Here is a 12,503-nt window from a genome sequence, read left to right as displayed (position 1 = left end):
CCACCAAAAATACCACCCATTGGCCCACGCATTGGGGCTGGGGGTCCCCATGTTACAGCCGTGGGTGCCAGGGCCGCTCGCGCACGCAGCTGAGTGGGTGGGGGAGTTGGGCTTCAGGTCAGCAGACTGAGTGAGTGGTCTGGGGGGGCTCCAAGTTTCTGTGTGAATTAGAGGGGCCACAGCATGAAGCATGAACCTCGACCAGCTTGGCCCTGGGGCTGGCAGAGGAGGCGGGACGCCATGTCTCCATCCTGACGTGGCTGCGCAGGCTCAGGCGGCCCCATCCCGCTGGGCCTTGGTCTCTTTATCTGTAAAACGGTCCTGGAGGACAAAAGCGCGTGAGTGGTTGTCAAGGTTATGGCGCCCAAGCCCCTACCCCCGGGGAGGAACACACCTTTCCCCAGGTCAGTTTCTAAAACCAGGGGCCCTCAGTGCCCGAGCTCCTGGTCTTGGCTGCTGGAGCTGCCCTCCCTGCCCCTCAAGTGCTACAGTGCGGCCAACAGCTGAACCCCTCAAGGGGCATCTGTAGCACAAAGAGCAGTGGAGAGGGCAGGACACACTGGCCCTTTGTCCCAGGCTGAGCGGCAGCAGCTGTGGTCACGGGGCTCCCTCTGACCCTCACCCCCGCCGACAAACACCATGGCTGTCCAGCCGCCAGGCCGGACAAAGGCAGGGCTCAAAGCAGCCCCTGCCCCCACAGCGCCTCCTATCAGGGGCCCCTGGAAGGGATGAACTTGAAGAACTGGATGTGAGGCAGGACACGGGCCCCTCAGCACCCGCCACTCACCGCTTCCCGGAAGGACGATGGATAAAAACTGCTCCCTGGTGTCAGGCTTGTCACATGCTTCTCCCTTGGCCTCAGCCCCCCATGAAGTCCTGCTGTGGGTCCCATTTTTCTCATGCAGAATCTGGGGCTCAGAGAGGTGATGGCATGACCAGGCCAGGATTTCAGGCTGGGGTCTGGCAGAACCAGGATTGGAGCCTGCCCTGCTACATGCCAGTTGGCTGCCTTTGCAGGAACTCGGGGTGACCGAGTGGGGCATAAGGCAGATGGCAAGGAGGTATAGCCATGCACCCAGAAAAGCACAGAGTATGATTGACCTAAGGCCTGGCGACGACCCCTGGCAGCTCCCACAGCCCAAGAATTCCAGGACTCCCCGAACCCTGCTTTTCAGAGCAGAGCTGGGGAAAAGGGAAAGGAGCAGGGTGCTGATGATTCAGGAAATCTGCAGCCGGAGTTCAATGAGAGCCTCATAATGATGGTGATTAAAAATTAACACCACTGTTTGAGCAGCGATGTGTGTGTCCACTTGGCTCTGAATTAATAAACAAAACGCAAGTGCTGGGGAAGAGCCGGGAGGGCGAATCGGAAGCCCGGGAGGGGTGGACCTCAGAGCTCCCGCCCTAGTCGCTTCTCCAGGCCACCCAGACGATAGGGTGCAGCTGCTTTGGGAGCCGTGAGGTGAAATATAAACTTGGGGGGCAGCTCCCCAGTCTGAGTGAGGCATGGAGAGAGGGAAGGGCCTGGAGACGTGGACTTGACCCCAAGCCTGACACCAGGCAGGCCTCGGTAGTCAACCTGCTTCTCAGTCTCTCTCTGCTCATCTGTCAAAGGTGTACCCCCAGGCTCCATTTCCAAGCAGGAAGATAAGTCTGTCCCCCAGGGCTGCAGTGACAAGCAGCCCTGATGTGCTGGCTTAGCACAGCGGGAAGGTCTCCTCCAGGAGACTCTGCCCCAGGCCTCTCCTGGCTACCCACTCCTGGACACTGAGGGTCGTTGCATGGCCCCAGCCTGCTCCAGCCCTTCTTCCTCCTCTGCATCTGCAGGTCGGGACTCTCCCCTCCTTCCTCTCGTAAGGACACTTGTGAGTCTAGAACTCACCCTGATTCCAGAAGGATCCCATCCTAGGTCGTTAATGCACATCTGCACAGACCCACCTTCAGGGAGCCACCTTTACCTTTGGGGGGCGGGGAGTCCTGCCCTGGGGCGGTTTTGCGGTGAGCCACTTCAAGCCACAAAAGGGTGTTTTGGAGAAGCGGAAACCAAGAATGCCACAGGCTGTCACTCAGGCTGAATTCAAGGCAAGAGCTGGGAGAGGAGGGGCCACCCATGGGTGCCCCATTCCTAACACCTCCTGTGGCCAGGCAGCAGAGGTGGCCTTGACCCGAAGAGGAGGGAAGAAGTTGGGGGGAGAGGGAGGCATCCCATGGGTGTTTCCCTCCTGCCCAGCTCTCACCTATGAAACTTCTGGGCCAGCAGAGCTTCCAGGGGTTACCTCCTGCCTACCTCCACGGCTCTGTCCTTTGCCATCCCCTCCCCAGGCAGCCTCTGCCCCCATGATGGGACCCCCCAGCCTCAAAGGCACTACAGGTCTGGATGCTTCTCCATCTTGTCGTCCACCACTCCTCTTCCTGATGCCTCCTCCTGCCAAACCAAACCCTCCACCATGCCCCCTGCTCCTCAGCATGTTGCCTCATGCCCCTGTGCTTGGTGCTTCTGACTCTTCTGGAACATTCTGCTCCCCTCAACACCACTGTCTCTTCTGAGAGCCCCCCCCCTTGTGTAATTGTGCTGTTGGGAGGCCAGGGGTGCAGTCCGTGATGTGGGGTGCCCTGCCCAAGGACAGAGGTGCTCCGAGTTTGTCTGTGAAGGAAACCAGGACACCTGGCTTGGCATCCCTTGGCCTCGCTGGGTGACGTGCCTGCTGCCCTGCCAGGTGGGCGTGAGCCTCTCCTGCTTGTCAACAAGCACCCCAGGCCAGGAGAAGCAAGGGCCGGACCAGGGACTCCACCGCCCCCATCTGTCTGGGAAAGCTTGTAGTTGGAGGGTGGCCCAAACTTCCCCCCATGCTTCCCTGCCCGCCTGCCCCACCTGGGCCCCAGGTGTCTATCTCTCCAGCTGTGTTCTTCTGGGATTCATAGTTCAAAAGAGCAACAAATCAAGGCTGGAGAGGCCGAGGCCAGGAGAGCCGGGGGAGCAGGGTGGGCAGGCTGGTCTTCGCTGGCCCACTGGGCGCTGCAGGGTGCTGCCTCTCTCCTGCCGTCCGGAAGTGGGGCGCTTGGCTCTGTGGGCATCTGCCCCAAGGCCTCTGAAAGCCTGGCTTTGGTGAGAGCGAAGGCCAGTTTGGGTCCAGGGCCGGGGAGGAGGGGCCGCTGGCCTCAGAGCCCTAAAATGCACCTTTGAAAGCTTGTTCAGATGTCCCCAGCGCCTGGGGCCAGGGGGTGTAAAAATAATAAAACAACATTTGCATAGTGATTTCGTGTACAAAGCACGTTCTCAGGGGTGGGGAGGCGCTGGGGTGGCCTGTGGAAGCTGGGCTGGGAGGCCCGGCCTGCTGGTTCCGCCCCCAGCCAGGCTGGGGACTGTGCTGGGGTAAACAAAGAGCTATTCATGTGCTATTTCCGATCCCCCTGCTTCTCATTCCTCAACCCTCTCTCCCTGAAGAGCTCACTCAGGGCCTGTCACTCCAGCCTGAAAGGGGGTGTCAGGAGACCCAGAGGGTGGGACTGGGACCTGATGGGCAAGGAAGGAGGGAGGGAAGGGGCTGCCCTCCCTCACACCCCTGCCCTCCGCCCTTCCCCAGCCCCCCATGGCTTGGGATCCAGGCCAGGCGGGTTTGTGCAACTCTCTCTCCCACAGCTCACCTGTGGCCCTGTCCTCACGTTGAAAGCACGAGCACAGTGTGGTAACTCGGCGCAAATGCCTGTGCCTGTGTGTTTGGGAACGCTCCGACTTAGCCTTTGCTAATCCCCCCTGGGCAGCGAGCCCGGGAGAAGGATGTGTGTACACAGCATGGGGGTGTGGGGCCCTGGGGCACCCGCACCTGCACCAGGTAGGAGGGGCCCCTCCTGCATAGGTGGGCTCAGCCAGCAGCCGGGCCTTCACCTGGCTGCAGGCCTCCCCAGGGCCACATCAGTGCCTGGCCCCTGGGGGGTGATGAGCTATATAGGGTCCACCTGGTGGGGCCTGCGCAGCCTCAGCAACCCGGCCGGAAATGGGAGATGCAAGAGGTCATAGCGGGCCTGGAGCGTTTCTCCTTCACCTTCGAGAAGGATGTGGAGTCGCAGAAGGGCGTGGGCCTCCTGCCTTTCCAGTGCATGGACAGTGAGTGCCCACAGGGTGTGCCCCAGGGCAGGCTGCTCTGCAGGCCTCTGTTCGGCTCCTAGGCGGGCAGCCCCACTTCCAGCCTTGCTGGTAAGGGCGCAAGCCTGGGCCCACCTGGCCTGGGATTCCCAGCTATGCCCGCTTTTCTCGGGCTCAGGCCTCCCCGTTCACATCCTCTCGGGACTCCAGGGAAAAGGGCCTGGCTTCTGGGCAGAGACACAGAGAAGGTGAATAGACAGAAGTGGGGACCACATTGGCCTCCTGAGCTCCCAGGGGGCTTTGGGCCCCTCTGTCACTTTGCTTTCAAAGTTGGGGGGCCTAGGCATTGAGTTTGGAGGTAGCACCCACAGGCTAGGACTTGGGGGAGTGTCCCCAGCTTAAGCCCAGGAGAGGTTCAGGGCGGACTTGCAGGTGGGGTGAGGGCCCTGGCTGGCCACAGCCTCTGGACAGCTCTGCCCTCAGTTCTCTCCCTCCCCTTCCAGAGTCGGGCTCAGCGATGTGCAACTTCTTCACTAAAGGGCTCTGTGGGAAAGGTAAGGGAGCATGGGGGTGCTGGGGGTGTGGAGGCCACGACTGGAATGAATAGGGTGGCCTTGGCATGCTGTGGGGGAGGAGAAGCTGGGATGGGGCACATTTTAGCCTTGCAAATAGGCAAAGGATATGGGTACCCCATCCAGAAGCCTGCCCCCAGCCTCCCGCTTCTCCAGCCCCCGAGGCACTGATGAGGGGAGCCAGGGCTGCCTGGAAGGGGCATTCCCCTCTCACTGCTGTGCTGGGGGTGGGGGACAGGCAGTTGTGGGTATTGACCTGTGTGTCCTCCAGAGGTCTTTGACCTCATTATTTTCCCCATTTCCTGCCAGCCCTATCCTCTGGATCAATACGGAGCAGTTGTCCCTTCTGCCCCAGCTAGGGTTCTGGTCAGTCTCTGAAATGCTACCCACAAGCAGCCCCTGCTTCTCTCCCACCCCAACTCCATCCAGCAGCGCCCTCATCTTCCAAGCCCCTCTCCCCAAAGCACCCTTGCTGGGGGGGCGTAACTCAAAGACAGGGTTCTCAGCTTCTAGCTCATGAACCACACACAGGCTCCTCTTAGAAACACAAAATTGCCCCCAAAGTCTTGCCTCCACTCTGGGGGTTCCCAGCCCCTCCAGATCCAGCTTCAGAGGCTGCTAGTATGGACGGATTTGGGACCTCTAGGGGTCCAAGCAGGTTTGTTCTTAGGAAGCTGGGGAGCCAGGAGGGTTCTGTAGAGGGTACCCCTTTGGGCCCACCCCAGCCCTGGGGCGAGGAAGAGGGAGCTCCTGGATCCTTATGGCTTAGTGAAGCCTGGAAGAAGTGGAGCATCTGGGCCCTGCGTCCTCACCCCACCCCCAGGGCAGCGACTCACAGTGACACCCGGTTCCAATGCAACAAAACTGCCCTTGGGAAGGTCAGTCCAAGGCACGGGCCAGGAGTAGTGGGTAGGGCGGCTCACAAGGAACCCCTAGAACCCCCCCCTCAGATCTGAGTGAGGCAGCAGCCTGGACCCTAGGACCTGGGCCTCCTTCTCAAGGAAGCCAGTGCCAGTTTCAAGAAAATGGTCAAGAGCTGCGTTTCCACGCCGCATCTCGATCCCCTCCCGAGCTGGTCCTTAGGCCGCCAGAGTCAGCTCCAGAATCAGGACATTTGTTCTTTACTGGCCCTCACGTGTGCTGGCCCTGCAGGGGGCCAGACGGGGGTAAGGCTGGACACAGGGCTCTGGAGGGACCCCCACTCTAACCCTGCAGGAAAGGGGGTGTAAGCGACTGTGGGAGCTGACCCCTGGGGCCGCCTGGGATCTGAGACAACAACGCAGGGAGGGCTGGGCTGGGAGGGAAGCTTGGGCGACTGTGGGGCCGCGGTGACAGGGCCCAGGGAAGGGGTGGGGCGAGGCAGCTGGGGTCTGGGTTCTTCCAGGGTCCTCTCCCACCGGGAGCCTGCCGTCCCCAGGGAAGTTGTGCCCCTTCCGGCACGACCAGGCCGGGAAGCAGGTGGTGTGCAAGCACTGGCTGCGGGGGCTGTGTAAGAAGGGCGACCAGTGCAAGTTCCTGCACCAGTACGACGCGGCCAGGATGCCCACCTGCTACTTCTACTCCAAGTTCGGTGAGGCTCGTCCTGGCCCGCCAGGCTCCTGGGGGGTAGTGGTGGGGTGGGGGGGGGGCATAGAGGGGCGAGGGTTTCATGTCCCGGGGGACAGACCAGCCTAAGCCTCCACCACCTGCCTCTCCAGACCCCTAGGAAAAGGGACCAGGGCTCTGTGCTCCCCACTGAACTGGTAACCCCCAAGGGAAGGAAGGGGTGGGGCTGGAATCAAAGGCTGAATTGTTTCCTCTGCGACCGACCGGGCTAGTCACACTCCCAGGGTGACCGGACCGGCAGAGGAAACTGGACCAAGGAGACTGGGCCGGTCACCTCGTCACCTCTCGGTCCCCAGCAGGGTCCAGCTCAGCGTTTCCCAAATAGCAGGCACCTGGGAGCTGCTTTCTTGGTGCTTAGGGTACCCACATGGCACCTGCCCTTTTTTACATGCCCACTGCCCACTCTTTACTGTCTCGCTGTGCTCACTGCTAGTTCCCAGGAGACCCTGCCTGGCCGCCTGGATGGGGAGGGGGACTATCCCCTCTTGGAAACAGCTGGTGGTGAGCACAGCCCTCTTGGGCTTGAAGGCCAGCCCCTAAGTGTCCTGCCCCTAAGTGGCCTGTGTATTCAGGGCTGGACCTGGGGTCTGGCCTGACTCTGGCCTCACTTCCTTTGTCATTTGAGGGGCTCCCCAGGGGAGGTGCAGCCACTCCCCTCCTCCTCCAAGGACAGTCAGTAAACCCTTCACTTCTCACCTCCTTGCTGTGAGTTGGGAGCTGTAGCCAGCATGGCCCAGAGCTGGGGGAGCCAGAGGACAACTGTGTCCAGCGTTGTTCAGCCAAGAGTGACCTGGAAGGAGCGAGCAGGAGTGGGGAGCCCCCAGGGAGGCCTGGGCTCCCTAATGGAGTCAGCTCTGGAGGGGAGAGGGACCCCCAGCAGCTGTTACTCATTAGTGCCTATGGGGGAGGTGTTTTGGTCTGTGGGGAGCAGGCGGAGCATCCCGGAGGCCAGGCAGACCCCCTCTGGCGGGAATTCTACTTCCTGCCTCCGCCTGGGAGCTGAGAGCTGGCCAGGACTATTCCTGGTTCCCTCTGTTGGAAGGACTTGGCTGGAGCTGGGTTCCCCGGGGCCATCCCCTGAAACTCTTACTGCAGATGCTGTTGTTTATTGCTTCAGTAAACCCCGGTTGATTTTTTTGGGGATCGGGTACGGTGCTGACTGTAATATGGGACCCGTTTCTGCTCGGCGACTAAGTGACTGAACAGCTCTAGTATCTTATCAAAGTCATTCTAATTCTTACTGGAAGGAAATTGCATCCCAGAGGTTACACCGGGGTGCTGGAAGGCAGGCTGGCGGTGAGGTGCGAGCGCCCCCTGCTGGCCGGAGAGGAAGACAGCGAGGAGCAGGGGGCGCTGCAGGAGGGCCACTCACTGCCTGAGCTGCACCCACTTGCCTCCACCCGTCTGTGGAATGTTCACCAGGCCTCCAGGGCGGTCACGTTGGTTCCCATGCCCGGTGCTGGCACCGCTCGCCGACCATGAGCAAGGACCCCCTCATCACTGAGACCCCCCCACTGTGTGGGGGGAAATGAAACTGACACCCCTTCTCTGAGCGCCTGTGTCCGCCTTTGTGCAGTGAACATGCTGGGAAAGGCTGGAAGCTGTAAACCCAGTGGTCCCTTCTTCAGGGGGAATCTTGCTTTGCAGAAGCCCAAGGTATAAACTAGATCTCGCTGGAGCAGTTTGAAAACCAGGGGGATGGACCCGGGAGGCCTGTGGCTCTGTGAAGCGCTGAGCTGCAGGCTTTTAAGGAGCGAGGTGGGCAAGATGCTGAAAACCCCCCCGATTCCATCGGAGCCTTTGAGTCACAGCTGAGAGGGTTCCCTGCAGCCCTGGGTGGGCCAGGCAGGCGGGCGGGCGCCTCCCTGGAGCCGCAGGTCTTGGTCTAATCCTCAGACTGAGTGTGGGGCACTCTAGGTGTCCCCTGTGTGTGTCTGTTTGCATCTGTCAGCTCCACGGCGGATGCCGCCTGTGGGCAGAACTGTGCCCGTGGTTCTGGAAGCCGTGTTTGCCTGCGGCGTGGAGAGGGGGCTTCCGCCACAGTGCGTGGTCACCTCCCCTTTCGCGTCATCTGTTTCGGGTCCTCAGCTGCAGACTGGCTCTCTGCTCCCCCTGCTGGTTCTCTGGTCCTGCCCCAGCCTTTCCAGATGTTTACTCAGAGCTGAGCCCTGCTTGGCAAACAGCACCATGGGCCAACGTCTTAGCTTGCAGGAAGGATTAGAAACATCTTGCTCCCTGCAAAAAGTTGCCCACAACCGGAGGGCAGGCCAGTGGCTTAGATGCCACGGGCAAGGGTGGTCTGGCCAGGGGAGGGCAGAGGTGACAGTAGAGATGTGCCTGCGTCTCAACCAAGGGCCCGGGCTTTGCAGGGGGTTGCAACAACAAGGAATGTTCCTTTCTCCACGTGAACCCAGCTGGCAAGACCGGGACCTGTCCTTGGTATGACCAAGGTTTCTGCAAGGACGGTGAGGCCCTGGCAGGAAGGGAGCAGTAGGGGATGTGGGCCACGGGGGGACCCACGGGAGAGGGAGGCAGGGTCCTGGGGCCTGCCTCACCCAGGGTTGAAATCCCAGTGGAAGGCCTCCATTGTCTCCCTGGGCTCAGGGCGGTGGACAAACCCTGATACTGACCCGCACCCTGGGGCAGCTGACTTGGGTCCCAGCCTCGGTGGTTTCAGAATGTCCCGGCTGCGTGACCCTGAATAAGTTACTGGGCCGCAGGTCCCCTCACTTATGGGAAGAGAAACTCCCACTTACAGGGTTATTGGGCCCGTCGGATGCAGGACCCCAGGGACGTCGGGGCAGAGGGTCCGGCCATGGGAGACACTGACCCCTGTTCCTCCTACCCACAGAGGGGAGGGGGTCCTGGTGTCACTTCAGATGGTTCCACTTGCCCTTCTAGGACCTCCCAACTAAGAAGGCAGGGTCCCCCATCAGAGTGCCTGTGCGCAGAGCACCCATGTCCTTTTTTGGGGTCTTTGAGTAATGTGTTCTCAATGATTCCTGGCAGCGTTGGTTTGGGGGGTTACAGGGAGGGCTGTAAGATGTGAGGTTCGCTTTTTCTCAGCGGTACCTGAGTAACAGCAGCGCGTGGCAGTCCACATGCACCTAAGTCCTCCAAGACACGCTTGTGACCCAGGACTGGGCAGAGGGCACCTACCCCAGCTCCTGCCAGTGAGCTCGGCCTCCCGTGTCTGCCCCTCTCGCTAAAGCAGCTCCATCGGGCCGTTCTCTCTGCCCAGCAGGCCCCCTGTGTAAATACCGCCACGTCCGCAGGAAGATGTGCATGAACTACTTAGTTGGCTTCTGCCCCCAGGGACCTGAGTGCCAATTTGCACAGTAAGTATGTCACCCTCTCTCTGGGTCCCAGATCTAGATCTTTCTGTAACTTCACTGGCCCCCAGGTGGGAGGGGTGTGCCTGGCAAGCATCTGCCTGCCATGATTTCCTTGCGCCACCCACCAATCCCCACCCACCCTGACCCCTGACCTATGCTGCGCGCAGGGTGGAGAGACCACTCTTCACCAATTGTTCTAGAAATAAGGGCAGAAACAATGAACCCCCACCCTGCCCGCCAGTGCCCTGCAAATCTCCCTCACGCCCTTGTTGGGGTTCTGGCTGTTCCCTCTGGGTTCTGAATCGGGAAGTCTGCAGCTGCAGGGAGAGGGGAGGGTTGAGAGCCAGGCTCTGATGGTCTCTTCCTCTGCTTCTCAGTCCCAAGATGAATGTTTTATTCAACCCAAGTTGCCCGAAGGTGAGTGTGGGCAGGATGGGCAGCATGTCCCTCTCACTGCAATTTCCTGGGGTCTGCACTTCCTAGCTGCCCTCACGTCTGTCACCTGCCCTAGGTAGCAGATGGGAGTCCCCCATTGCCTGTGGGTGGGACAGATTGCCACCCCCCCCATCACCTCTGCTTCCCCTGAATGACACAGGTGGTTTTGTCACAGAACTTAGCTGGGATCTCTTCTTCCGAGGTCAAGCATTTTGAGAGGTGCCATCAGGGGTCAGCACTCTGCAGCCCGGGGCTGAATCCAAGTCATTGCCTGGCTTTGTATATTTGGGGAGTTAAGAATAGTTAAAAGGTTAGGGGAAAAACCCAAAAGATGATGGTGTGACACATGGAAATATCCCAGGGCTCATAATGAGCTGCACTGGAACAGTTACAAGGTGCTCCTCCCTGTAACAAAACTGAGTAGCCACAACAGAACCACATAAGCCCCGGAAGCGGAAAATATCGACTAGTCCTCCGCAGAAGGTCTGCTGCCCCTGGGTGTGGGCGGCCGAGTGTGGACTGGCCTTGATGTCAGAAGCCCCAGCAGGCGCTGCCGGGCTGCTGCGGGGCTCTGCCCTGTCCAGGAGCTGGGAGACCTGCTGAGAGCCGGGTGGGAGCTGGCGTGCTGGGAGGGCGCCCCCTGCTGGTTCAGAGTGGGATTTCTGCTGAAATGGAAACCCACAAGCCCATTTCTGGCCTCTCAAGGGTGGTTTCAGCCATGAAGACTCTAGATAAAGGCATTTCAGAGCCTGGCTTCTGCCTGAGAGCCCTGCGGGAGCCCGGCCTTGGTGTCCATCAGCCAGGTCTGCACAGAGGGATTGCCTGCAGTGGCTGTCTTTCCCCACTTTTTCTCGCAGTCTGTCAACTGGCCATGTGGCTCAGCACCTCCTGCTTCTGCCTGGAATCCTGGCAAACCCTGGACCTTGACAGAGCGCCCATTGCTCCACCCTCAGAGGAAGCCGCAGGAGTGCCCACCGCCCGGCCCCTGGCTCAGGGGGCCAGAGCAAGTTCCCTGCTACCACGTGAGTCAGAGCCATGAGTCAGAGCCAGGGAGGTGGGCCACTGCTGTGCAGGGGAGCGCAGGTGATGAGGTGGAGGAAGTGACTGCTTTTTGGCAACAGATGGGAAACCCTACTGGGGTTTAAGGGTGTGGATTAAGGGACAATGGCGCATACTGGTGACCATATGTCACAGCTGCAAAGTCTCAACGACCTGTCAGACAAGAGCGCTTATTACTTTAAAAGGCTAGTAAGTCAGACATCTTTCATTTCTCATTTTGCTGCCTACTAATTCTGAGCTTTTTAAACATAGTGTCCTTAAGGCTTGGCAGGGGAGAGGGGCTGAGTTTGGCAGGAAGGGAATGTAGCATTTGGGTGCTTTTTGCTATCTTCTTATTTATGAGGAAGAAAATCACATTTTCATAAATCTATGTGAGAAAACCTCTGAATTGTCCCCCATTTCAACTCTATTCTGCAAGAGCAGAGCAGTATCAGGAGTGTTAAGGGAGCAGAACCCTGCCTTTCTTGCACGCAGGTTTTCTGGCCTTTGAACATCCAGAAGCGTCTGTTCTCTGAGAGAGTGATGACCTCTTGCCTCTCGAGGTCGTGCTCGGCCTGAAATGAGGTTCATTTAGGAAGAGACTCCATGCAGCTCCTCAGAAAGCCAGTTGTTACCTCCTATGGCTCCCTAGACAATTTAGGATTTGGAGACCTTGGGATCCGACTTTAACAAAACCAAGTCATTAACCTTTTGTCTTTTAGTGTGGAAAGATGAGCCATTATGCCAGAAAGTGCAGTAAGACTCAGCTGGTGGGAGTTATCAAAAAATGAGCCCTGGTCTGTCTGGGGAATTGGAAGACCTGGTGATGACCCCCAGTGGCCCTTCTCCGGAAGTCTGCTCCCAGCACCCCAGGGCGCCTGCTACCCGCCCAACGGATGTGAGGTACAGAAGCAGCCATGGCGCTGAGCTTGATTTCGCTTCATCCTGGCAATGAATGAGCTTCTAAAAATATAGGATTGGAGGCAGAGGGCCTGTAGCAGGCATGAGTCGCCCAGAGCACGGCGGGGGCTGGGGGGCATGGGGGAGCACATGGACACCCCAAAGCTGGAGCATGCAGGAAATGTGGTCATTACATATGCTCAACCCTCGCACAGCTGAGGAGAGCCGGCTGCATGTGGCATCTCCCTTGCAGGTGGTCCTGAGCCTCTCAACTGGCAATTAAATCAAATGGTTTTCTTTAGCACACCAGCTGCTTTCCCGTACGGCCTCCTTAAACTTCCAAATATACTCTGTGCACACTTGATGTGGGGACTCGTGGGGAGGCAGGTGGAGCGGGCTCACCGGGCAGGTAAGGCAGACACGGTATTACCGGTTCAGGCCAGACTCTCTGCTACTTACTGTACAACTCAGAGCCCCTGACCATGGAGGAAGGAGGGGGAGGTTAGGCTGAGTCTTTTGGAGAAATGGGGAAGA

The 12,503-nt window shown here is 59.2% G+C and overlaps 1 protein-coding gene across 1 annotated transcript; it reads left to right on the top strand.

Annotated features, from left to right (window-relative positions):
* The first annotated feature begins 4,002 nt into the window (after positions 1-4,002).
* CPSF4L (cleavage and polyadenylation specific factor 4 like) lies at positions 4,003-12,503 on the top strand. The gene is made up of 8 exons (XM_037494195.2): positions 4,003-4,105; positions 4,588-4,638; positions 6,074-6,226; positions 8,631-8,726; positions 9,506-9,599; positions 9,974-10,013; positions 10,889-11,053; positions 11,792-12,503. Exons 1-8 carry the CDS (start codon positions 4,003-4,005, stop codon positions 11,858-11,860), a joined length of 771 nt encoding a protein of 256 aa, XP_037350092.1. The 3' UTR covers positions 11,861-12,503.

The sequence above is a fragment of the Talpa occidentalis genome, unplaced genomic scaffold, assembly GCF_014898055.3.
Source record: "Talpa occidentalis isolate TD23 unplaced genomic scaffold, MPIMG_talOcc4v2.1 talOcc4.7, whole genome shotgun sequence".
Taxonomy (NCBI): Eukaryota; Metazoa; Chordata; class Mammalia; order Eulipotyphla; family Talpidae; genus Talpa; species Talpa occidentalis.
This window is presented reverse-complemented; position numbering and strand designations above follow the sequence as displayed.

Bases quoted from the DNA above. Each gene is read 5' to 3' on its own strand.
- CPSF4L (XM_037494195.2), top strand. From the start codon at position 4,003: ATGCAAGAGGTCATAGCGGGCCTGGAGCGTTTCTCCTTCACCTTCGAG. The intron at 4,106-4,587 runs GTGAGTGCCCAC...CTCCCCTTCCAG, and splicing joins GCCTTTCCAGTGCATGGACA to AGTCGGGCTCAGCGATGTGC. The intron at 4,639-6,073 runs GTAAGGGAGCAT...TGCCGTCCCCAG, and splicing joins TAAAGGGCTCTGTGGGAAAG to GGAAGTTGTGCCCCTTCCGG.